The 26,246-nt window shown below is 45.5% G+C and overlaps 1 protein-coding gene across 1 annotated transcript in view; it reads left to right on the top strand.

Moving 5' to 3' along the window:
• The first annotated feature begins 16,962 nt into the window (after nucleotides 1-16,962).
• MOV10L1 (Mov10 like RNA helicase 1) overlaps nucleotides 16,963-26,246 on the top strand; it is a 260,035-nt gene continuing 250,751 nt past the window's right edge. Inside the window, exon 1 of the mRNA XM_073573462.1 lies at nucleotides 16,963-17,161. Coding sequence (XP_073429563.1) covers nucleotides 17,080-17,161 — 82 coding nt within the window. The 5' untranslated portion in view covers nucleotides 16,963-17,079. The remainder of the gene's footprint in view (nucleotides 17,162-26,246) is intronic.

Here is a 26,246-nt window from a genome sequence, read left to right as displayed (position 1 = left end):
GTCAATTAAAGTCATATAAAGCCCCTTGTCCCAATGGTTATAGTATCAATTATTATAAGTCTTTCCGCGACATTCTTGTCCCCCATTTAACTAAACTTTTTAATGCCGCTGCGTCCGTTGGTTCCTTCCCTAGAGAAAATTTAGATGCTGCAATCGTACTAATTCCCAAACCCAATACTAATCCTGATCAAATTCTTAATTATCGTCCCATTTCATTAATACTGACCTCAAAATTTATTCTAAAGTTTTAGCTAATCGTCTTAATCTTATTCTGCCTAAATTAATTTCCACGGACCAAATTGGCTTTATCAAACATCGGCAATCCATTGAAGGGACCAGACGGCTGATAAATATTATAAAGTTAATCAATTCCCAAAAACTTCCTTCTGCTCTAATTTCATTAGATGCAGAAAAAGCATTTGATCGCTTGAATTGGACCTTTCTCCGATGCTCCCTACTAAAATTTGGATTTAATTTAGCCTTTATCACCAAAATTATGGCCTTATATTGTGACCCTCAAGCAAAAATTTACATTAACAATCACTTTTCCTCCCCATTTCCAATTTCTAATGGTACCCGGCAGGGTTGTCCCCTCTCCCCATTGCTTTTTGCCCTTGCAATAGAAGCGCTAGCCCAATTAATCAGAGATCATTCCTCCATAGAGGGTGTTCGAACAGATCGTCAGGAGTTTAAGATCAGTCTATATGCTGATGATGTCCTCCTGTCTCTCACTAATCCCTGCTCCTCTATTTCACATTTACAATCCCTTCTTCAAAAATTTTCCTCCCTTTCCTATTTTAAGATTAATGAGTCCAAATCCAAAATTTTCCAATTTAATCTCACCAATTCTCAAATCAGGAGTATAAAGGCTGTCTCTTCTTGGGGTTGGGTGGAGAGGGAAATTGTTTATTTAGGTCTGCGGTTTTTAGGAAACCTTGGATCTCTGATTTCCACGAACCTAGATTCCCTAATTGCCTCCATTTCTAAAGGCCTTAATTTTTACGCGGACAAAGAATTATCCTGGTGGGGAAAATGTCTAGTAGCCAAATCAATATTCCTTCCCAAAATCCTTTATGTTTTCAGATCCCTTCCCCTGCTTGTTTCCACTTCTTATTTAACTAGTCTGCAGACACGCCTTAATTTATTTATTTGGGGAAATAAAAAGGCCCGTATTGCTTTGAATCAGTTATACAAACATAAGTTACGTGGCTCTATGGGACTGCCTAACATCTCAGCTTATTATTACTCTAATCTTATTAAGCAAAGTCTATGTTGGTGGTCAACTGGCCATATACCTTCATGGGCGGGCTTGGAATTTTATTTTAATAAAAATTCCCCTCCTTGTACTCTTATTTTGAATCTATTGACATCTAAGCATTTATCTCAGTCTAATCATCCAATTTTTATGGCTGCTATTGTGGCTTGGAGGAAGTTTTGTAAATTTAAGAGTGTTTTTTTTAGGATTCAACTCCTGTTGAGGCTTCCTCTCTCTTTTCTGGCCTCTGTTTATTCATTCCATTTGCATTCTACTTGGGCTGACTGGGGTATTTCTAAATTAGATAACATCTTTGATGGTCATAAATTTGTATCTTTTTCTCATCTTAAGAATAGGTTTGGGGTTCCCTCCTCTGCTTTTCTACACTTTACTATGTTGAAAGAATTTTTGACTCCACTGGTGACTCGCTGCCCTCCGCTATCGGAGCCAGCGATCAATATTTTATGCAACTTAGGCCATAATATTTTTTGGTCCACTCGTTATATCTACCAGTGGTTCAACAACGATTCTGCATTTATAAAATCCCCATATATGAAAAAATAGCAATCGGTTTTGAATTTTTCTGTTACCCCAGATGTTTGGGAACTGACCATGTCTCTAACCGATTCTGCTACCATGTCTATGGCTCTCCATGAGTCCTACTTTAAAATCATATCGAGATGGTACTATTCGCCATCTCGTCTAGCTTTTATCAACCCTTCCACCTCCCCTCTCTGTTGGAGGGATTGCGGGCATCATGGTAGCCTTTCCCATTTATTTTGGTTTTGTCCACGTCTTCGGCATTTTTGGGACGACATCTCCTCTCTTATTTCTCATATTTTAAATCAATCAGATTTTTTACTGACTCCTCAGTTCGCCCTGCTCTCGTTGGATGCAAGTCGTTTGAATCCTTCTGTTAGGAAATTGGTTATTCATTTACTTTTGGTTTCTAAAAATGAAATTGCGTTTTATTGGAAATCCACTCGAGTGCCCTCTTCACTCGATATTATTGCAAAGCTGACTTTACATAAGTCATATGAGCAAAAATTGGCGTTGCTAAATGGCTGTCTTCCTTCCTTTATAAAGAAATGGTCTCGCTGGCTGGAAATGTTTCCATGAGTTCTTATTATTATTTATAGTCTGGTTGTGTTTTTTTATTTTTTCTTTCATGTGTCATGAATGCCTCATGATATTGCATTTATGTAACATAGTAACATAGTAATTAAGGTTGAAGGGAGACTTTAAGTCCATCTAGTTCAACCCATATCCTATCCTAACTTGCCCTAACATGTTGATCCAGAGGAAGGCAAAAAAAACCCATGTGGCAAACAGCAAGCTTCACATTGGGGAAAAAAATTCCTTCCCGACTCCACATACAGCAATCAGACTAGCTCCCTGGATCAACGCAACACTAAGGAATCTAGTGTATATACCCTGTAATATTATACTTTTCAAGAAAGGCATCCAGTCCCTTCTTAAATTTTAGTAGGGAATCACTCATTACAACATCATATGGCAGAGAGTTCCATAGTCTCACTGCTCTTACAGTAAAGAATCCGCGTCTGTTAGTATGCTTAAACCTTCTTTCCTCCAGACGTAGAGGATGCCCCCTTGTCCCAGTCACAGGTCTAAGAGTAAAAAGATCATTAGATAGGTCTTGGTATTGTCCCCTCATATATTTATACATTGTAATAAGATCACCCCTAAGCCTTTGATTCTCCAAACTAAATAACCCCAAGTGTAATAACCTGTCTTGGTATTGCAGACCCCCCAGTTCACTAATAACCTTGTATGCTCTGTTATAAAATGTTAATAAAATTGTTTGGAAAAGAAATCAGATTTCCTGTCACAGTGATGATATCATGTGTCACATGACCACATAGCAAGACCTCATGAACGCAATCCAACGCAGGCCTAAAATTTGAACAAATTGGTTGAATTGCGTCTGCAATAGAGTTCTATGGCAGAATGAACGCTTCCATTCACAGTGCATTCGCTGTACCAGACCCGAAAACGTGGTAGTCCACGTTGGAATGTGCGTCACAAACGAACGGACCACTGCAAACGCATGCTAATTTTGACATGCGTTAGGATCTGTTACACTAATGGAAGTCTATGGGTGTGTTAACATGTCTGCTACATTGTGTTAGTGCTGCTTACAAATGGATCCGCTAAATGGATTGCTCAACACAATGTGAACCTAGCCCGGTTTTGGCTTTAAAAAAAAAAAATACAAACCAAATATTGAATGTGTGAACGTAGCCTTAGAGCCAACTCAAAAAATTTCTAAATGGGAACAACCCCTTTAATGATTCCATAACAACATGGTCTGTGTCCAGAAAACTGATGCATATAAAATGTCCCAATATTCAAAAAGGGTTAAAAGTAGGAATTAGTCCTACCGGTAATGTTGTTTCCAGGAGTCCATCATGACAGCACCACCAGCAGGTTGTCCTTCATATCCTTGATAGGGACAGGAACACAGAAGAGGTTAAATATCCCCTCCCCACCACCACCCTTCAGTTTCTTTTCCAAGTACCACACCAGGATGGATGCAACGCTATTTTACTGAGTCTCCCACTACAATGTTTACAACACATAACAGATAGGAAATCCAAGGAAGGGAATTATAAGGGGTGCTGTCAAGATGGACTCCTGGAAACATTACCGGTAGGACTAATTCCTACTTTCCAGGACGTCCCTCCTGACAGCACCACCAGGAGAAGTACCAAATAACTCCTATTAGGGTGGGATTACTGCTTGGAGGACTTTCCTCCCAAAAACCGTCTGTTGGTTTGACAGAATGTCCAGTTTATAGTGCCTACAGAAAGTATTTATGCTGGACGAAGTTGCGGCCCTGCAGATCTGGTCCATAGAAGCCCCTGCACTCTCTGCCCACAAAGCAGAGATTGCTCTCAGCGAGTGAGCCCTGAGGCCTTCCGGCGGAGTCTTTCCTGCCGAAGTATATGCTGCAGTAATGGTTGATTTTATCCATCTGGCTAAGGTGGCTTTCGATGCTTTCTTCCCTCTATTCGTTCCTGCCATTTGGATGAAGAGGTTTGAGTCTACACTCCAGTTTTCCGTGAGTTTTAGGTACTGTAGGACAGTCCATTTGACATCCAGAGAGTGGAGAGAGCGCTCTCTCGTTCTTAAGGTTTTGGCAGAAGGTGGGCAATATTATCTCTTGGTTTCTGTGAAAGTCAGTTACCACCTAGGGAAGAAAGGCAGGATCCAAATTTCAAGATGATACAGTCTTCCTGGATTCTCAGATATGGGTTACTTATGGAAAGAGCCTGGATCTCCCCTATACATCTTGCTGAGGTTATTGCCAAGAAAACCACCTTGAGTCTTACCGACCTGAGATCCGCCTGGTCTAGAGGTTCATAAGGGGTCTTCCTTAAATCATTTAGGACTAAATTAAGGTCCCAAGGAGGGATGAGCTACGTACTATGGGTCTCATGAATTTGAGTGGCCCTAATGAATCTTACCACCCAAGGGTGGTCTGCCAAAGGATAAACAAAGAAGGACCCAAAGGCTGAAATTTGTACTTTTAGTGTACTAGGTTTTAGACCTTTGTCAAAGCCCGCCTGATGAAAGTCTAGAATCTGAGGAATATTAGAATCCTGACTAAGGGATACCGGATTTGCACACAGTGTGAGCAAAATTTCTTCCAGACCTTAAGGTATAAGGCTGAGTTAACAGGCTTTCTACTCTTCTGCAAGGTAGATATAATAATAATCTTTATTTTTATATAGCGCTAACAAATTCCGCAGCGCTTTACAGTTTGCACACATTATCATCACTATCCCAGGTGTGGTTCACAATCTAAATTCCCAATCAGTATGTCTTTGGAATGTGGGAGGAAACCCACGCAAACACGGGAAGAACATTCAAACTCCTTGCAGATGTTGTCCTTGGTGGGATTTGAACCCAGGACTCCAGCGCTGCAAGGCTGCAGTGCTATCCACTGAGACACCGTGCTGCTCCATGACCTTTTCAGGATCCAGGCTGAAAACTGCAAGAACTCTAGATTCTGATGAACGAGAGGGCCCTGCGTCAGGAGATTCCACTGGAATGGTAGGAGAATTGGGCCTTCCAACGCCATCTGTTTCAACATCAGAAAACAGCTTCTCTTAGGCCAGTACGGCACTATTAGGATAACTCCTGTCTGACTCACCTGGATTTTCCATAGAACTCTTGGTATTAAGGGTAGTGGTGGGAAGGCATACGCCAGCTCCATAACCCAGTCCTGTGCTAAGGCATCTACTGCGGTCGGGTTGTCTCTTGGATTTAACGAGAAGTCTTGTTTTGTATTTGTTTTTGAGGCGTACAAGTCTATTTCTGGAAAACCTCAGACCTTGGAAAGTGGGGCAAAGACCTCTTGATTTATAACCCATTCAGCAGGCTGTATTTTCTGTCTGCTGAGAAAATCTGCCACCTGGTTCTTTTCGCCTTTCAAATGTACTGCAGTTAGGGATCTTACATTGAGTTCTGCCCAGGAGAATATTGTCTCGGCTAAATTCTGCAGGTGACGGGGCCTTGGACTTCCCTGATGCAGCAGAAAGGATACTGTAGTTGAATTGTCGGAGAATACTCTGATGTGAAGATTGTGCAGCTGTGTCTGGCATCTCCTCAGCACCTACCAAACTGCTCTGAGCTCTCTGAGGTCTATGAGTTGTTGCGCACCGAACTGGGCCATGTTCCCTGGAGGTAGTGTCCCTCTACATGGGCTCCCCAGCCACTGAGGCTTGCGTCTGTGGAAATATTTATACAGGGGGATACTCTCCATGGTTTTCCCTGCTAAAGATTTGATATGTCGGTCCACCATGGCAGGGAACATCTTACTTCTTCGGACAATGTCATTCTGCTGTCCAACAAGGCTTCCTTCCCGTCCCATACAGAAAGGATCTCTCGTTGTAGTGTCCTAGAGTGAAATTGACACCACTGGACGCTTGAAATGCATGAAGTCATTAGGCCTAGCACTCTCATGGCTTTCCTGATAGTGGTGTATCTTCGCTTCTGTAGTGTCTGGGCTTCCTGTTGGATTGCTTGTTGTTTGTGGGGTGGAAGGAATGAGTGTTCTTGTTCTGAGTCCAGATGGACCCCAAAAAGGTCTTCCTTCTTTAAGGTTCGAGGCTTGACTTTTTCAGATTTAATCACCCATCCCAGTCTCTTTAAAAGCTATATGGTTTCCAACAGATACTTTTCCATCTGTTGTCGTGAGTCTGCCACTAACAGCAGGTCCTCCAGGTACGGAATTATGAGAATGTTTCTTGCCCTTAGGAAGGCCATCGCCTCTGCCATGAGCTTTGTGAAGATTCAAGGCGCGGAAGAGATACTGAATTGGAAATGAAGTATCTTCCCTCGGTCTTTTATTGTAAACCTTAGGTACTTCTGATGTGAGGTATGGATGGGCACATGGTAATATGCACGTTTGAGGTGTAGTGTACACATTTACAAATTTTTTTCTTATTACCAATTTGATGGTATCCATCTTCAAAGGCTTGTAGGATACCTACTGGTTTAATGGCTTCAGGTTTTCTCCTCCCGGTTTCTTTATGGAAAACAGGTTGGAGTTATGGCCATGAAACAGTTGTGAACGGGGTACCGGAATTATGGCTTCTAATTCTCTGAGCTCCTGTATGTCTTTTAGAAGTCTTTGATGGACCATGGGAGATTGGCTGTGGGGGGGTATCTGGGTGAATTCCACCCTGTATCCCTGAGCAACTGTCCGCAGGATACACTGATTTTAGGTAGTTTCTTGCCATCCGTCCAAGAAGTATTGAAGTCTCGGCTCTTTTGTACATCGGGTCCTTAAGACCCGAAGAATCCTCGAATGGGATGGCTGTTTTTTTTTATAGTCTGGCTACTGGTATATCAATTTTTGGTATTGATTCCCAAACCTTAGCATCCTCTGGATTAAAGGGAAGGCGGAACTTGAAGTCCTTTGGGACCACAAGCTTTTTCCTCACGTCTTCCCATTCTTCTAGTATCATGGCTGTTATGTGGTTATTTACAGGAAACATTCTGTTTCTCTGAGCCCTCAGGCCGTCGAACATCTCATCCTGAATGGTTAATGGCTCCGTGGAGTCTTCAACTTTCATGGTATTTCAGACCGCCTGTAGTAGAGTGTCTGTGTCCTCAGATGAAAATAAATATCTTTTCCGTTCTGCAAGAAATATTGAAGAACTCTGGCCTTCGCACGAGTCTGAGTTACAGTAGCCCGACACTTCCCCTTCTTCAGAGCTTGGGTCCATATCCCATCTGGGTCTCTTAGGGGAGAGAGACTGGGGTGGTCCTAGCGTGGCTACACTGGCCTGAACCTCTTCTCTGATCATGGTTCGTATGTTAAACAATAAAGAGGTCTGTTCTTGTTTAAGTAGTTTGGCAATGCATGTCTCGCACAACTTTTTGGCATATCCTTCAGGAAGCCTGGTCGAGCATAATGGACATTTATTGGACTTCCTTTTGACTGCTGATGTGGATTGCTTAGGCGTCTCTTTGTCGTGGTCCATGGATAGCTGTAAGGACTGGACGTCAGGACGACTAGCACTCTCCATCTTCACCAAGTCAGTGTGTGCTGTCAGCTGTCTGTCTTAAGTAGTCTGCCTTACCCGGCTTCAAGACATCTGAACCGAGCTCAGCTGCTGTAAATCTGGGTGTTGCAGGTGTTCCTCCCGACTGCACATGTGCCCCGTGGAACGCACGCTGGTTAGGCCGGAAGTGTTCCTGCTCGGCCGAGGGTTCTTACAGCCACGCCCCCATATCCTACATTGCGCGCCCCCACTATGAGGAGCGTTAGAGCTTGTATCTCCGGCTCCGCCCCCGGTAGTCACTGGTGCGGCGCGCCGGAAGTGACGGAGGGAGACGCCGGCTTTCCCCGTCCGAGAGGCTCTACCCCCCGTTACTCACCCGCGGCAAGCTCTGGGGCCACCTGCTGTTAGGGCGCCGACGCAGCAGCTGTGGCCGATAGCCCTTCTTCCGAGGGATGAAGCAGATGCTGAGAGCGCACAGCTCGACCTATCCGCTGAGGGACCTCTCGTGGTGTCAGCGGCGCTGAGGGGCCATCCACCGAGCCCCCACTATCCTGGAGCCCCCTAGGGAGGGACGGAGTTTCGCTGGGAGCTCCCAGCTCATCCGGACCCAGGTATTTAATTTGCACGTCAGTGCTCCTCTTCCTGCGTCTGTCCCTGACAGGGACAGGAAAAACACTGAAGGGTGGTGGGGAGGGGCTATTTAACCTCTTCTGTGTTCCTGTCCCTATCAAGGATATGAAGGACAACCTCCTGGTGGTGCTGTCAGGAGGGACGTCCTGGAAAAACTGAGTTGGTAAACTAAAGACCTGCAAGTTTAAAGAAGCTGTCCATCACTTGGACAACTTCTTGTCATACCCCTCACTTGGCCCCCATAAAATAACAAAGATCATACTCCTATCCCGTGCTGGCGCCGTTCCCTCGGTGTCGGCACTCGCTTGGGTCTCCCGTGCTGTTGTTGTGACACTGGTGACCAATCAGCGCTAGCGTCACTGTCCCTGCCTCCTGTCGAACTGAGCATGAAGAGGAAGTCTGAGATCAGCTGCAGCCAACACTTCCCCTTCTTGTTCGATTTGTCCGAAAGTGGGGACAGTAACGCCAGCGCTGATTGGGCTCCGACCTCATGTGTGACAACGATCTCTCCAGAGCCTTGGAAAAGCGAGTGCCAACACCGCGAGAACGGAGCAGGCATTGGAGTATAGGCTTTATTATTTTATGGGGGCCAAACATTTTGATCAAGAAGGGGTTGTCCCAGTAGCGGACAACCCCTTTAAACCTTGATTGTGGGCAAAATCTTTCAGTTTTTTGGGGTTTTTTTTTAAGAGATGATATCATGGGATTATCTTAACCTCTTAATGACAGAGCCAATTTTTACAATTTTGAACACTGTCACTTTATAGCTCTGGAACGCTTCAATAGATCCCACCGATTCGGAGAATGTTTTTTCATGACATATTGTACTTCATGTTAGTGGTATAATTTATTCGATATGACTTGGTTTATTTAAGAAAAAGACGGAAAGTTGGCAAAAATTTTGAAAATGTTGCAATATTCACATTTTTAATTTTTGTGCCCTTAAATCAGAGAGTCATATTGCACAAAACAGTTAATAACATTTCCCACATGTCTACTTTAAATCAACATAATTTTGGAAACAATTTTTTTTGTTAGGACGTTGTAAGGGTATGTGCACACGTTTTTTTTTCGCATTTAAGCGTTTTTACCAAATAAAACGCTTAAAAAAACGCTTAAAAGAAGCATCCCATTCATTTTAATGAATTCTGCACTTTTTGTGCATATAGATGCGTTTTTTCCGCAAAAAAAACGCATCGTGGTAAAAACGCAGCATGCTCATTAATTTCGCGGAAAGGTCCGCATTTCTAGCTATTTTCTATGAGACTGGGGACACTACGGAAAAAAAATGCATAAAAAACGCGTGTTTTTACGCAAAAAACATGCGTAAAAAAAGCGCGATTTCTGGGAAGGAGTTCGGTTTTCAGTCAGGAATTTTCAGCATACGTGTGCACATACCCTTAGCGTTAAAAGTTGACCAACAACGTCTCATTTCTCCAACAAAATTTACAAAACCATTTTTTTCTTAGGGGTCACCTCACATTTGAAGTGAGTTTGGGGAAGGGGGAGTCAATATTACAGAAAATACCCAAAAGTGACATCATTCTAAAAACTGAACCCCTCAAGGTGCTCAAAACCACATTAAAGAGGATTATTAACCCTTCAGGTGCTTCAAGAGAACTAAAGAAATGTGGAAGGAAAAAAAAGGAACATTTTACCTTTCTTTTTACCAAAAATTTTACTTTGGACAAATCCTTTTTTTATTTTCACAAGGGTAAAATGACAAAATTGATGTAAAATTTGTTGTGCAATTTCTCCTGAGTACACCAATATCCCATATGTGGGGGAAAGCCATTGTTTGGGCGCATGGCCGGGCTCACATTAGCGTTTCAGTCCGCAGCATGGTGCTGCCGTACTTCTTTCTTTAGGCTTCGCCTACTTCCGCATGCGTCCTGCGTACCTATCTTTAACATTGTGTAGCGCAGGGACATGCGTCTGGGCAAAAGAATCTGATCAGATTGATGAGGAGGTAAGTTTAAGACCAGGACTTTGTGTATCTTTGTGTATCCTCTACAACAAGAGGGAAGAAGTTTTAGGGTTCAATCATCTGCGAGAAAAAACTGACAAGTGCAATCCAATAAAAAAAAATAATCAGACTGTAATCTGACCAAAGTTAATACACGAGTCCCTGCTCATCTACGTTATTTTTCTCAGCTCAGACTGGATTTAGAAAAAAAAATAAAATAAATAAAAATAGCACACTGCAATTGTCCTCGTATCTTGAGCAAGACTTGCCAATACAAGTTAATGTGTATGATTTCAAAAAACGCACGACACTCAGTGTGATTTTTACACACTTATGACCTTGAGAACCTGACATTTCATCAGCCATGTACAGTAAAGTCACAGTGTGAAAAAAGAAGGTATCCAGCTCCGGAGATAAAATCCAAAATCTTTATTGAAACAAATTAAAAGGTAATAAGCTGCTTGATAACCAGTGTATACTGGAGGAAGGAATGTCCTAGATAACTGGATGCGTACATCGTGTAGTGCTCTTAGTCCTCAGAAACTGAAACTGAGAATAATCTCCATGGTGAAGAGAAACCCCTTCACAACAGCCAACCAAGTGAACAACACTCTCCAGGAGGTGGGCGCATCAATATCCAAATCTACCATAAAGAGAAGACTGCATGAAAGTAAATACAGAGGGTTCACTGCACGGTGCAAGCCACTCATAAGCATCAAGGATCAAAAGGCTAGACTGGACTTTGCTAAAAAGCATCTAAAAAAGCCAGCACAGTTCTGGAAGAATATTCTTTGGACGAAACCAAGATAACCCTCTACCAGAATGATGGAAAGAGAAAAGTATGGTGAAGGCGTGGTACAGCTCATGATCCAAAGCATACCATATCATCTGTAAAACACGGCGGAGGCAGTGTGATGGCTTGGGCATGCATGGCTGCCAGTGGCACTGGGTCACTAGTGTTTATTGATGATGTGACACAGGACAGAAGCAGCCGGATGAATTCTGAGGTATTCAGAGCCATACTGTGTGCTCAGATCCAGCCAAATGCAGCCAAACTGATTGGTCGTCGTTTCATACTACAGATGGACAATGACCCAAAACATAAAGCCAAAGCAACCCAGAAGTTTATTAAAGCAAAGAAGTGGAATATTCTTGAATGGCCAAGTCAGTCACCTGATCTCAACCCAATTGAGCATGCATTTTACTTGTTAAAGACTAAACTTCAGACAGAAAGGCCCACAAACAGCAACTGAAAACCACCGCAGTGAAGGCCTGGCAGAGCATCAAAAAGGAGGAAACACAGCGTCTGGTGATGTCCATGAGTTCAAGACTTCAGGCAGTCATTGACAACAAAGGGTTTTCAACCAAGTGCTAGAAATGAACATTTTATTTACAATTATTTAATCTAAAAAGGTCTCTACAGTGGCTCTCAGAGTATATAGTGCTGCAAAATTGAACAAAAAAACCACTATTTTGTCAATATAATCAATAAAAAATATATATAAAATAATTTCGTGCACAAAAACCTCACTATAATAAGAAATTTCTTAAGAGTTTTTTATCTCAATAAATTTCTTATTATAGTCGGTAAAGATGAGGAGGGGATGCAGGTCAAAACATAAGATTTTGGGCAAGCTAAAGAAGAACCGAAAGTGCAAACACATTAAAGTGCTCAGGAGACATACAGTTAGGTCCATATATATTTGAACAGAGACAACATTTTTCTAATTTTGGTTCTAGACATTACCACAATGAATTTTAAACAAAACAATTCAGATGCAGTTGAAGTTCAGACATTCAGCTTTCATTTGAGGGTATCCACATTAATATTGGATGAAGGGTTTAGGAGTTTCAGTTCCTTAACATGTGCCACCCTGTTTTTAAAGGGACAAAAAGTAATTGGACAGATTAAATAATTGATATATATAAAATAATTTTGTGCACAAAAACCGCAGTTTTCCTCCTTTTCTTTTTTATGAATTTTTGTATGATGACTTTCTCAGAAACTTAGATTGTGTTATTTATTAATAAAGGATATTTTTTCATTTTATACACAGTGGTCCTTGTTACTCCTTTTTTTGGTTTTCATACAGGAGCTCTGTATATAGTGTGAGTGTACAGATAATACAGTGACATTACACACAGTTGCTCCGTATATAGTGTCAGCGTACAGGTAATACATTGATCACGTGACATTAAACAGAGGAGCTCTCTACACAGTATATAGTGTAAGTCTACAAGTAACACACTGACTCACCGGTGACGTCTGTAGCTGAAGTCTTTCATCTCGATCCAGTGCAGACCGCCATCACTTCTTCCAGCCAGGACTCGTTTCTGCAGAAAATAACACCGTTATCTACAGCTAATCTCTTCCAGAGCACATTCCCCACTATTTTCCCTGACTCCTACACTATGTCAGATGAAGAAAAAAAGACATAGTGCCTCCCTACACAGTAGAAGAACCCCCTTTTGTTCTCCCCCATGGAAAACAGTATTCTCAAAAGTAAATTAAATTACAGCAGTAAGCGTTCCCTGATAGGCCCCTACAATAATTATCTTCCCACTTGCCACCATAAACCAATAATGCGTGTTCCTCATCCTGACCCTCATACAGTAATTACGTCATCACTTGATTTAATAAGGTGCCAGATCCTGGACCTCTTTATTTAATGTCCCCATTCTAAGCCCTTATGTCCACACTAACAATGTCCCTCCCTGGGCCCCTATAGCAACTACTTTGCCCAATGATGGGGGGGAATTCTCCTCACCTTCTTGCACTCCCCAGGGTCCACTTGTTGCTTCATATTTGGAGTGGTTGTTAAAATGCCTGCTGACTGCAGCTGTGACAGGACGCTCTGCTCTGTGACAAGCTACATGCTGACGTCACATAGCAGTAACATTGAAAAGGCCCTGGCCTATCAAAGGCGGCAGGAGTCATTTAACGTAACTGCTATGTGACGTCGACGCACGGCCTCTCACAGAACAGAGTGACGTGTCATAGCTGCAGCTGGAAATAATCTTAATGTGCGCCGTCGCAATGGGTCGACTCCAGGTTTTCGTGGTCCTCGGGCGAAAGAGTATCAGTGGGCACTTTTAACATCGCAATTCCTGGTGCACAGATTTAAAAAAAAAAATACAGGTATAGTACAATATATGGGCACCACATAGTTCTCCATACAGTATTATGGGCACAACATTGTCCTCTATACAGTATTATGGGCAACCACAAAGCCCGCCATACACTATAATGGGCAACCACATAGTCCGCCACAGTATTATGGGCAACCACATAGTCCTCCATACAGTATTATGGGCACAACATAGTCCACCATACAGTATTATGGGCAACCACATAGTCCGCCACAGTATTATGAGCATACTGCACAGGCCGGCCGGAGTCACACACTGAGCACAGGCTGCACTCTGCACAGGACAGAGTCACACATTGAGCACAGGCTGCACTCTGCACAGGACAGAGTCACACACTGAGCACAGGCTGCACTCTGCACAGGAGGGAGTTGCACACTGAGCACAGGCTGCACACTGCACAGGAGGGAGTCACACACTGAGCACAGGCTGCACTCTGCACAGGAGGGAGTTACACACTGAGCACAGGCAGCACTCTGCACAGGACAGAGTCACACACTGAGCACAGGCTGCACTCTGCACAGGAGTTACACACTGAGCACAGGCTGCACTCTGCACAGGAGGGAGTCACACACTGAGCACAGGCTGCACACTGCAAAGGAGGGAGTCACACACTGAGCACAGGCTGCACACTGGACAGGAGGGAGTCACACACTGAGCACAGGCTGCACTCTGCACATGAGGGAGTTACACACTTAGCACAGGCAGCACTCTGCACAGGAGGGAGTTACACACTGAGCACAGGCTGCACTCTGCACAGGACAGAGTTACACACTTAGCACAGGCAGCACTCTGCACAGGAGGGAGTTACACACTGAGCACAGGCTGTACTCTGCACAGGACAGAGTCACACACTGAGCACAGGCTGCACACTGCACAGGAGGGAGTTACACAGTGAGCACAGGCTGCACTCTGCACAGGAGGGAGTCACACACTGAGCACAGGCTGCACACTGCACAGGAGGGAGTTACACACTGAGCACAGGCTGCACTCTGCACAGGAGGGAGTCACACACTGAGCACAGGCTGCACTCTGCACAGGAGGGAGTTACACACTGAGCACAGGCTGCACTCTGCACAGGACAGAGTCACACACTGAGCACAGGCTGCACACTGCACAGGAGGGAGTTACACACTGAGCACAGGCTGCACTCTGCACAGGAGGGAGTCACACACTGAGCACAGGCTGCACTCTGCACAGGAGGGAGTTACACACTGAGCACAGGCAGCAGGCTGCACACACTGAGCACAGGCTGCACACTGCACAGGAGGGAGTTATACACTGAGCACAGGCTGCACACTGCACAGGAGGGAGTCACATACTGAGCACAGGCTGCACTCTGCACAGGAGGGAGTCACACACTGAGCACAGGCTGCACTCTGCACAGGTGGGAGTTACACACTGAGCACAGGCTGCACTCTGCACAGGAGGGAGTCACACACTGAGCACAGGCTGCACTCTGCACAGGAGGGAGTTACACACTGAGCACAGGCAGCAGGCTGCACACACTGAGCACAGGCTGCACACTGCACAGGAGGGAGTTATACACTGAGCACAGGCTGCACACTGCACAGGAGGGAGTCACATACTGAGCACAGGCTGCACTCTGCACAGGAGGGAGTTACACTCTGAGCACAGGCTGCACTCTGCACAGGAGGGAGTCACACACTGAGCACAGGCTGCACTCTGCACAGGAGGGAGTTACACACTGAGCACAGGCAACAGGCTGCACACACTGAGCACAGGCTGCACACTGCACAGGAGGGAGTTATACACTGAGCACAGGCTGCACACTGCACAGGAGGGAGTCACACACTGAGCACAGGCTGCACTCTGCATAGGAGTCACACACTGAGCACAGGCTGCACTCTGCACAGGAGGGAGTTACACACTGAGCACAGGCTGCACTCTGCACAGGACAGTCACACACTGAGCACAGGCTGCACTCTGCACAGGAGGGAGTTATACACTGAGCACAGGCTGCACTCTGCACAGGAGGGAGTCACACACTGAGCACAGGCTGCACACTGCACAGGAGGGAGTCACACACTGCGCACAGGCTGCACACTGGACAGGAGGGAGTTACACACTGAGCACAGGCAACAGGCTGCACACACTGAGCACAGGCTGCACTCTGCACAGGAGGGAGTTACACACTGAGCACAGGCAACAGGCTGCACACACTGAGCACAGGCTGCACTCTGCACAGGAGGGAGTCACACACTGAGCACAGGCTGCACACTGCACAGGAGGGAGTTATACACTGAGCACAGGCTGCACACTGCACAGGAGGGAGTCACACACTGCGCACAGGCTGCACTCTGCACAGGAGGGAGTCACACACTGCGCACAGGCTGCACACTGCACTGGAGGGAGTCACACACTGCGCACAGGCTGCACACTGCACTGGAGGGAGTCACACACTGAGCACAGGCTGCACACTGCGCACAGGCTGCACTCTGCAGAGGAGGGAGTCACACACTGCGCACAGGCTGCACACTGCACTGGAGGGAGTCACACACTGCGCACAGGCTGCACACTGCGCACAGGCTGCACTCTGCACAGGAGGGAGTCACACACTGCGCACAGGCCGCACACTGCACTGGAGGGAGTCACACACTGAGCACAGGCTGCACACTGCACTGGAGGGAGTCACACACTGAGCACAGGCTGCACACTGCGCACAGGCTGCACTCTGCAGAGGAGGGAGTCACACACTGCGCACAGGCTGCACACTGCACTGGAGGGAGTCACACACTGCGCACAGGCTGCACACTGCGCACAGGCTGCACTCTGCACAGGAGGGAGTCACACACTGCGCACAGGCCGCACACTGCACTGGAGGGAGTCACACACTGAGCACAGGCTGCACACTGCGCACAGGCTGCACTCTGCAGAGGAGGGAGTCACACACTGCGCACAGGCTGCACACTGCACTGGAGGGAGTCACACACTGAGCACAGGCTGCACTCTGCACTGGAGGGAGTCACACACTGAGCACAGGCTGCACTCTGCACAGGAGGGAGTCACACACTGCGCACAGGCTGCACACTGCGGACAGGCTGCACTCTGCACAGGAGGGAGTCACACACTGAGCACAGGCTGCACTCTGCACTGGAGGGAGTCACACACTGAGCACAGGCTGCACACTGCGGACAGGCTGCACTCTGCACAGGAGGGAGTCAGACACTGCGCAGAAGCCGTACACTGCACAGGAGGGAGTTACACACTGAGCACAGGCTGCACTCTGCACACAGGCTGCACTCTGCACTGGATGGAGTCACACACTGCGCACAGGCTGCACTCTGCACAGGAGGGAGTCACACACTGAGCACAGGCTGCACTCTGCACAGGAGGGAGTCACACACTGAGCACAGGCTGCACAAGCCGTACACTGCTGGCGCGCAGCAGCTTTACTCCTCGGCGGCCGAACTACCGCCTGTGCGTGACGTCACGGCATCAGTGGACTGTCTACCACGTGATCCTTGTGTCGCTGGCCAGAGCCTCCGCTTTCTATAGGGAGCGGCAGCCTGTAGGCCGTAGCCATGCTGAGCCTGATGAAGAGTGCGGCCTCCTTCTTCTGGAGGGCAGCGGACGCTAGTGATGACCGGAGGAGACCAAGCGACGGTGAGAGCTAATTTCACGTAGAAAATCCACACCTGCGCCATGTTGTGTGCAAGGTCCCAGAATACCCGCGGAGTTGTGCAGTGATACAACGCGCGCTACACCTCAGTATAACAGCAGGCCCCGACCACCAAGGGGGTCACTGTCTCCAGAGCACAGACTGCAGGCTGGTGCCGCCGGGGATTGCCGCACTGTGACCTGGCTCGCTGTGTGCACACGCTGCGGATTAGGTGCGGATTCTGTAAAATCCGCAGGTGAAACCGCAGGTCAGAAGACCTGCGGTTTTACCTGCAGATTGCTCTGCGGTTTTGTCCTGCGGTTTTTCATCTCCTCAATGGAGGAGATGGCAAACCGCAGGAGAATCCGCAGAAAGAATTGACATGTCAATTCTTTCTGCGGATTGAAAACCGCAGATAATCCGCGCGGAAAATTCCGCACCGTCTGCACTGCGGTTTTTGATTCCCATAGGGAATCATGGTACTGTACACCGCAGCAGAATCCGCAGCGTGTGCACACAGCCTCAGAAGCCCCCACGGCCCTTTATGCTGATGTTCCATGCAAAGAGCGCGGCCTGACGGGAATCCAAAGCGGTTTTGCAGTAAAACCAATTAGCTGCAGTGTTTGTGTAGGGTCGTGGGGTGGGGAGTGGTCCCTCTTCTTACCGCGCAGAGACCAGATGGATTTTGGTGCAGAAATTCCACAGTGGGTCAGTCCTGAGAGAAAAATCCCTATGTACACCATATGGATGAAGTATTGAGACACCTCCGCATTACACCTTCAGGAGCTTCTACAACATCCCATTCTCCATCTAAGGCTGTGTGCACACGGTGCGGTTTTGGCCCTGCGGAAATGCAGCAGTTCCGCTGACCAATTACAGTACAATGAAACCCTATGGGTTTTCAAAAATGCTGTGCTGACAGTTTTCCGCGCGGTTTTGCTGCGGTTTACAAACCGCAGCATGTCAATTGTTTCTGCAGATTCCGCAGCGGTTTCACACCTTTAACATAGTAGAGGTGTGAAACCGCAGGGCAAAATCGCAGGACACTTTACCTGCGGTTCCACGCAGAAAAAACCGCAGGTGAATCTGCAGCGTTTGCACATAGCCTAAGGCCAGGGTCACACTTGCGAGAAACAAGGACGAGTCTCACGTCTCAATACCTGGCACTGTCGCAGGCACTCGGACCAGAGCGCTCAGCTGCATAGAAACACGTGCAGCCGCACACTCCGGTGCTGAGTATGGAGACACGAGACTCGTGCGAGTTTCTCTCAAGTCTTCCCCCGGCCTAAAGGTAATAAAGGGTTATTCTAATGTTTGGAATAGCAAATAACTTCCCCACTGCTGTGACTCCCACCAATCTGAAGAGCCCCCTGTAAGGAGCGATGGTCGATAATGTGCACTCTTGTTCCAGTTACTCTTTTCGGACAGCCGGAGATAGCTGAGCTCGGCTGGTTTCCATCACTTCTATAAGATCGGTGGGGTTCCCAGTGGTCAGAACCCCTACAATCTTGAAGTTATTCCGTGTTATCGATAGGGCATAACTTCCATACCCGAGAGCACTCCTGTAATATAGAGATGGTGCCCATTTTCCAGCTATAAGGGCTTTCATTCTTCTGGGAGTGTTTTCTACAAAATTTTGGAGTCTGTAGGTATTTTTGCCCATTCAGCCAGAAGAGCATTTGTAAGATCAGACACTAATATCGGGTGAGAGGGCCTGGCCCTGTTGTAGGTTATTCCATACAGGAGCAGACAGAAGAGGGCCCCTGTGCCAGGCCCATGTATGGGCCCGTTACAGACCAATAACTCCCCTTAATGCATCTGTGTGTATGCGATTCCACAGCGATAGAATCCGCAGCATGGGTACAACAACTGTGGAATCCCATAGGATTGCATAGGATGCATTTTAATAGTGTTTTTTTAAGCGTTTCCGCTGCGGAAAAAAAGCAGCAGAAACGCCTAAAGAACGCAACGTGTGCACACAGCCTAAAAGTGTTCTATTGGCCTGAGGTCAGAGCCTTGTGCGGAATTTCACGTTCACCCAAGCATGCCTTTATGGACTTTGTTTTCTGCACTGGGGCAATCAAAACCGGGCCTTCCTGAAACTTGCTCCAACAAAATTGGAAGCATGCAATGCCTTGCGAAAGTATTCGGTCCCCTGGAACTTTTCAACCTTTTCCCACATATCGTGCTTCAAACGTAAACATACCAAATGTAAATTTTTGGTGAAGAATCAACAACAAGTGGGTCACAATTGTGAAGTTGAACCAAATTTATTGGTTATTTTAAATTTTTGTGGAAAGTCAAAAACTGAAAAGTGGGGCGTGCAATATTCGGCCCCTTTAACTTAATACTTTGTTGAGCCACCTTTTGCTGCGATTACAGCTGCAAGTCGCTCGGGGTATGTCTCTATCAGTTTTGTACATCCAGAGACTGAAATTCTTGCCCATTCTTCCATGGCAAACAGCTCGAGCTCAGTGAGGTTTGATGGAGTTCGTTTGTGAACAGCAGATTTCAGCTCTTTCCACAGATTCTCGATTGGATTCAGGTCTGGACTTTGACTTGGCCAGACTGTGGAGACCTGTTTGTCCTAAGCAGTGCCTTCACCCCCCCCTTCCCACCAATCCCGCAAAGAAAACACAGCCAGACCTAGATGGGTTGAACAGGTCAGTCACAGTTTATTAATTACCTAAGCAGAGAAGGGCAATTACATTTCGTAATGGGAGGCTCATGGCTGAGATCCTGTCCACGATCGACAGACGATTTGGCCAACAAGCGGTCTCGAACCTTTGCCCTCTACTTCTTCCGCCACGGAGGATCCTGTGTATGACTCCGACCCCCACCCATCAACATCAGGGCCTGTTCAACTCCATCCTGCAAGCCGGACAAAAATATATCGAGGCCAATGTCCGTAAGGTGACCGTCGTCCTGTCTTAATAATGCCGTGTAGTTTCTTCCAGCTGATGATGATGAACAACAATACCACATTTTCCCATCACAAATATTGCCATCCACACATTGAACTTACTCGTTCTATGGCTTTTTCATCTCTTGCACCCCGCCAGACGGCTCGTGGTATCATTTGTGACCAAACCAATACCATATTCGCGAATAAACAGGGAAAACGTTCGATGTCTATTATCATCCATTTGTAAAGATCAGCGAGACTAAAAAGCCACAATGCTCCTCTGGTATATATGCAAGGCTCGTTAGAGGCTCGACATTGACTTTTAGGATTGCTACTTCCAATAGGTGGCACTAGAGTTCTTGTCCTCTTTCTCTTTGAAGAGACAATTTGCAAAGTACTTGTTCTCACTCACAAAGCTCTCCACAGTGCGGCACCCCCCTACATCTCCTCCCTCATTTCTATCGGCCTAACCGACCGCTGCGTTCTGCAAACGACTTTTGACTAACCTCTGCACTAATCTGTACCTCCCACTCCCGACTCCAAGACTTCTCTCGTGCTGCGTCAATCCTCTGGAATTCTCTACCCCAAGAAATTAGGACTGTCCTCAGTTTGCATAGTTTTAGGCGCTCCCTCAAAACACATTTGTTCAGAGTGGCCTATCACGTTCACTAATTAAAGTCATTTTATGTGAAAGTGTGCGTGTGTAGCCCATTCACTATCCCCATCTATCCCCCACTCCCTCAAGACGGCTGAACCATCATTGTAAATACACACCTGTACTTTGTATCTCCCACACCTCATTGTAGATTGTAAGCTCTCACGAGCAGGGTTGTCTAATTTTGCTTTAATTATTGTATTGTTAACGTTGTTACTTATGACTTGTGTTTTGAAACTCTTAAACTGTAAAGCGCTGCGGAATATGTTGGCGCTATATAAATAAAGATTATTATTAACATAGTTAGTATGCCCGAAAAAAGACATTTGTCCATCCAGTTCAGCCTGTATTCCATCAGAATAAATACTCAGATCTACATCCTTCTAAAGAACCTAATAACTGTAAGATACAATATTGTTACGCTCCAGGAAGACATCCAGGCCTCTCTTGAACCCCTCAACTGAGTTCGCCATCACCACCTCCTCAGGCAAGGAATTCCAGATTCTCACTGCCCTAACAGTAAAGAATCCTCTTCTATGTTGGTGGAAGAACCTTCTCTCCCCCAGACGCAGAGAATGCCCCCTTGTGACCGTCACCTTCCTTGGTATAAACAGATCCTCGGAGAGATATTTGTATTGTCCCCTTATACTTATACATATAGCGCAAAACTAGATAATATCTGTCACGAAAACCTCACACACACAGCACCTATCACATTCGCAGGGGCGCTTATTTTAGTTATCCCGCCGCTGCCACCAGATGTGATGAAAAAACAGCAAGCTAGTCTGTTGACCTATCAATTTACTGCAGGGGGGCTTATTTTAGTTATCCCACCGCTGCTGCCAATGTTACGAACTGCCGGGATTTATGTATATCCCACTTTCCAGTTCCGCTTTGGAACTCACAGCTCTCTGGCGCCCCCCTTACCCTCAGGTCAGACAGGGAACTGCACCTAGGATAATTAGTCACCGGACGGACTTCTTGGATGTGTGCTGGCTATTAGGCATGCTGCAGCGAGGGAATTATAACTACTCCAAGCTGCAGCCAGACAGTCAGCATATAAAACCCGTTCTGTCACTGCCAGCTTGCCCAGAACACACTTTGCTGCCACCGGCTCCGATTTCTTAATTAAGGGGTCCGAAACCAACCCAAATTAATAGCGTAATTCACTTCAGAGACGTGCAGATACGTTATAGAGCATGAAGAAACGAAGCTAATAATTTTATATTTTACTCCAAAAAGGTAGGCAGTGTTTACAGAAGATATAAAAAGATTTTACAATATGAGACAAAGTATGTACAGACAATTACAAAATAACAGGGATTAAAGAAGAATAAGCACTTACATTTGCTTAAGTCATTTCAGGCAGATTATGTGGGTGGGAGGGGCGATACATCGCAGTGCATCACAGACTCCTTCTGTATCAGGTTTCCAAGGAAAGAGGGACCCCCAGACTGAGCTGGGACTAACTTATACCTCCTGGTGGTGACATCATTAAAGGGGCTGAGTTATGTAAACCCTCCTCTTTCTGCCAGAATGAACCTTTTGCTACAAAACTTATGATTATCATATCTCGGGGAGGGAACCTCGTACGGAGACGCACATACAGTAGTATCATCTTATGCATGATGCTGGCATTCATTTAAGTCTAAACGCAAAGTACTTGGATGGCTCGGCTACGCAGGAATTCATTTCTTGGATTCCGCTGAAGTTGGAGCCTAGAAAAACAGAGGCTGAGTGGCTCTGTCAATGCACGTCCCAAATATGTAACTTTCATATCTCTGTCACCGATTGGGACCGAGTTATCCCATATCTCCCACAAACAAAAAGGGAAAGCACATGGTTTTTTACACAAAGGACTGCTCTCTGCTAATTAACATATTTCTTTGGGAGGGGTGAGGAAGGAGTATAGGATTACAGGCAAGCGAGTGAAAAGAGCTCCCCTGGTGCAGGGGCTGTGAGGGGGGCCACATCTGCAGTGTGTGTGTCAGACAAGCTATGGAATGTTCTAGAAAGGTGTGATGAGACAGAAAACCATATATCATATTTACAGTATTGTGACAATATCAAAATGAAAAAGTAGGCGGCACTCAAAAATGGGAAACTATCAAAAGTCCAGTAAAACTTTTAATAGGTCATATGTGCAACAGGTAACGTTTCGGCTCCAAAGAACCTTTCTCAGGCTTGAGAAAGGCTCTGTGGAACCGAAACAATTCCTGTTGCACATATGGCTTATTAAAAGTTTCCCTTGACTTTTGATAGTTTCCTTTTCTTGAGTGCCGCCTGCTTTTTTTATTTTGATATATCTAGTTTTGCGCTACAACCAATGGACTGGCATCTATCATTAACTCTGAAACTGGTGCTGTGTCATTTTGTTTTTTTGTTATTGTGTGTGTGTGTGTGTATATACACTGCTCACACAAAATAAAGGTAACACATAACCCTTTAGTGACAGCGCCAATTTGGTACTTAATGACCAGGCCAATTTTTACAATTCTGACCACTGTCACTTTATGAAGTTATAGCTCTGGAATACTTCGACATATCCCACTGATTCTGAGGTTGTTTTTTCGTGACATATTGTACTTCATGGTAGTGGTAACATTTCTTCGATATAAATTGCATTTATTCATGAAAAAAGGGAAATTTGGCTAAAATTTAGAAAATTTTGTGATTTTAAAATTTTAATTTTTTTACCCTTAAATTAGAGAGTGGTGTCACACAAAATAGTTAATAAATAACATTTCCCACATGTCTACTTTACGTCAATACAATTTTGGAAACATATTTTTTTTTTTTTTTTGGTAGGACGTTATAAGGGTTAAAAGTTGACCAGCAATTTCTCATTTTTCCAACAAAATTTACAAAACCATTTTTTAGGGATTGCCTCACATTTGAATTGACTTTGGGGGGTCAAGATAACAGAAAATATCCAAAAGTGACACCATTCTAAAAACTGTACCCCTCAAGGTACGCAAAATCACATTCAAGAAGTTTATTACCCCTTCTGGTGCTTCACGAAAACTAAAGCAATGTGTAAGGAAAAAATGAGCATTTTAATTTTTTCACAAAAATTTACTTTGGAACCAATTTTTTTTATTTTCACAAGGATATCAGGAAAAAATGGACCACAAAATTTATAGTGCAATTTCTCCTGCGTACACCAGTGCCCGGTATGTGGGGGAAAGCCACTGTTTGGGCACATGGCAGAGCCCAGAAGGGAGGGAGCACCGTTTGTTTTTTTTTTAACGCAAAATTGGCTGGAATCAATGGCGGGCGCCATGTCGCGTTTGGAGACCCCCTGATGTACCTAAACAGTGGAACCCCCCCCCCAATTCTGACTCCAACCTTAACCCTGACACAACCCTAATCCCAACCCTAACCATAATCCTAACCACAACCCTAACTTTAGCCCAACCCTAACCCTAATGGAAAAATACAAATAAATACTTTTTTATTTTATTATTTTTACCAACTAAGGGGGTGATAAAGAGGGGTTTGATTTACACACAACAGTTAGAAATGATAGACAATTGGCAAGACAAGCCCTATAAAGGAGTGGTTCTATAGGTTGGGACCACATACCATTTCTCCATTATCATCCGTTTTGGCTTTTGTTTCTGTCACTTATACATTTTGTGATTGTTTTCACCCCTACAGTAGCATGAGGCAGAGTTTACAGCCCACAGAAGTTGCTCAGGTAGTGCAGCTCATCCAGTATGGCGCATCAATGTGAGCTGTGGCAAGAAGGGTAGCTGTGTATTTCTCTATCAGGAGAAAGGCCAGTACACCAGGAGATGTAGACGGGCTGTAGGAGAGCAACAACCCTGCAGCAGGACTGCTACCTCCTCCTTTGCACAAGGTGGAACAGTGCCAGATTCTTTCAAAATTACATCCAGCAGACCACTATCATCCATATAATACAAAGCAGCAGCCGACAGCACTTCAAAAATAGGGATGCACGTTCAGAATCCAATGAACCCAATTGGAAAATACATACCAAAAAAATGAAAGGGAACAGCATCCAGTCTGGTTAAGGTTGCTTGACAAAGACCTTAACGGTCGAAACGTTGCAATATGGCAAAATATAGATCAACTTTTTTCACCTGGACTGGATGCTGTTCCCTTTCATTTTTTCACTAACATCCATGTGTCTGCTTAAACTTTCAGAAACGGACTCCATGAGAGTTTCCACAAGTCAGTGTTGTGCTTACAGCCCAATACCATGCAGGGTGATTTGCATTTTCCAGAGATCACCAAGATTGGCAGATTTGACTTTGGTGCTCTGTGCTCCTCACGGATGAGAGCAAGTACACACTGACTACATGTGACAGACGGGACAGAGTCTGAAGATGCCGTGGAGAATGTTCTGCTGCCTGCAACATTCTCCAGCATGACCAATTTGGCATTGGGTCAGTAAAGGTGTGGGCAGGCATTTCTTTGGAGGGCCGCACAGCCGTCCATGTGCTAGCCAGAGTTACCCTGACTGTCATTAGGTACCAGGATGAGATTATCTGACTGATTGTGAGACCATATGCAAGTGCACTGGATTTCTTCTAATGCATGACAATGGTTGGCCTCACTTTGCTGAGGTGTGTCAGCAGTTCCTGCATGATGAAGGCATTGATGCTATGGACAGGCCTGCCTGTTCCCGACCTGAATCCAATTGAGCACATCTGGGACATCATGTCTTGCTCCATCCATCAATGCCACGTTGCACCACAGACTGTCCAGGAGTTGACTGATACTTTAATCCAGGTCTGGGAGGAGATCGGTCAGGAGAACATCCACTGTCTCATCAGTAGCATGCCCAGGTGTTGTCGGGAGGTCATACAGGCACTTGGAGGCCACACACACTACTGAGCATCCTTTCCTTGTCTTGCGGTGTTTCCAATGAAGTTGAATCAGCCTGTAATTTGATTTTTCACATTGATTTTGAGTATCATTCCAAATTGAGACCTCCATGGGATATTAATTTCGATTGATCATTTTTATGTTTTATTGTTCTCAACGTATTCCACTGTGTAATGGATGCAGATTTGTACCTGGAATACTTAATTCAGTGATATTTAGGTTGTGGTATTTTAGTGTTCCCTTTATTTTATTGAGCAGTGATTTTATCTATATGTAACTGGAATCCCACGTTTGCGCAGTGTCGAGTGGGGAGCTGTGCAAGCTACGTAACGCGCGGCTCGACACTGCTCAAGCGAGCTCGGCTCCACGCTGCCCACTGGACACTGCGCAAGGGCGGCTCCAAGCGCCACAATGCGCAAGCACGGGATTGCAGTGACTGTGCAACCAGGGAAATCAAAGACAGTGGGCAGCTGTCCTTTGACTGAACAGAAAATGAAGTGCACCCCTATGAGAAAACGAGCAAGTACCATATAAAGTGCTTTTTGGACTTCATTTTTTTTTTTAATGAAAAAAACTGGTTAGTGATGCACATTGCACCACTAACAACGCACGGGGGACAGTTTAGATACCTGGAATGACGTGGCAGGTTCTTTTAACCATTTGGTGAGCTGAACAT

This window comes from Dendrobates tinctorius, unplaced genomic scaffold (assembly GCF_039654945.1).
Source record: "Dendrobates tinctorius isolate UK_male_01 unplaced genomic scaffold, ASM3965494v1 ptg000035l, whole genome shotgun sequence".
NCBI classification, from domain to species: domain Eukaryota; kingdom Metazoa; phylum Chordata; class Amphibia; order Anura; family Dendrobatidae; genus Dendrobates; species Dendrobates tinctorius.
Note: the sequence above shows the minus strand (reverse complement) of the source record. Positions and strands in the feature narration are given on the sequence as shown.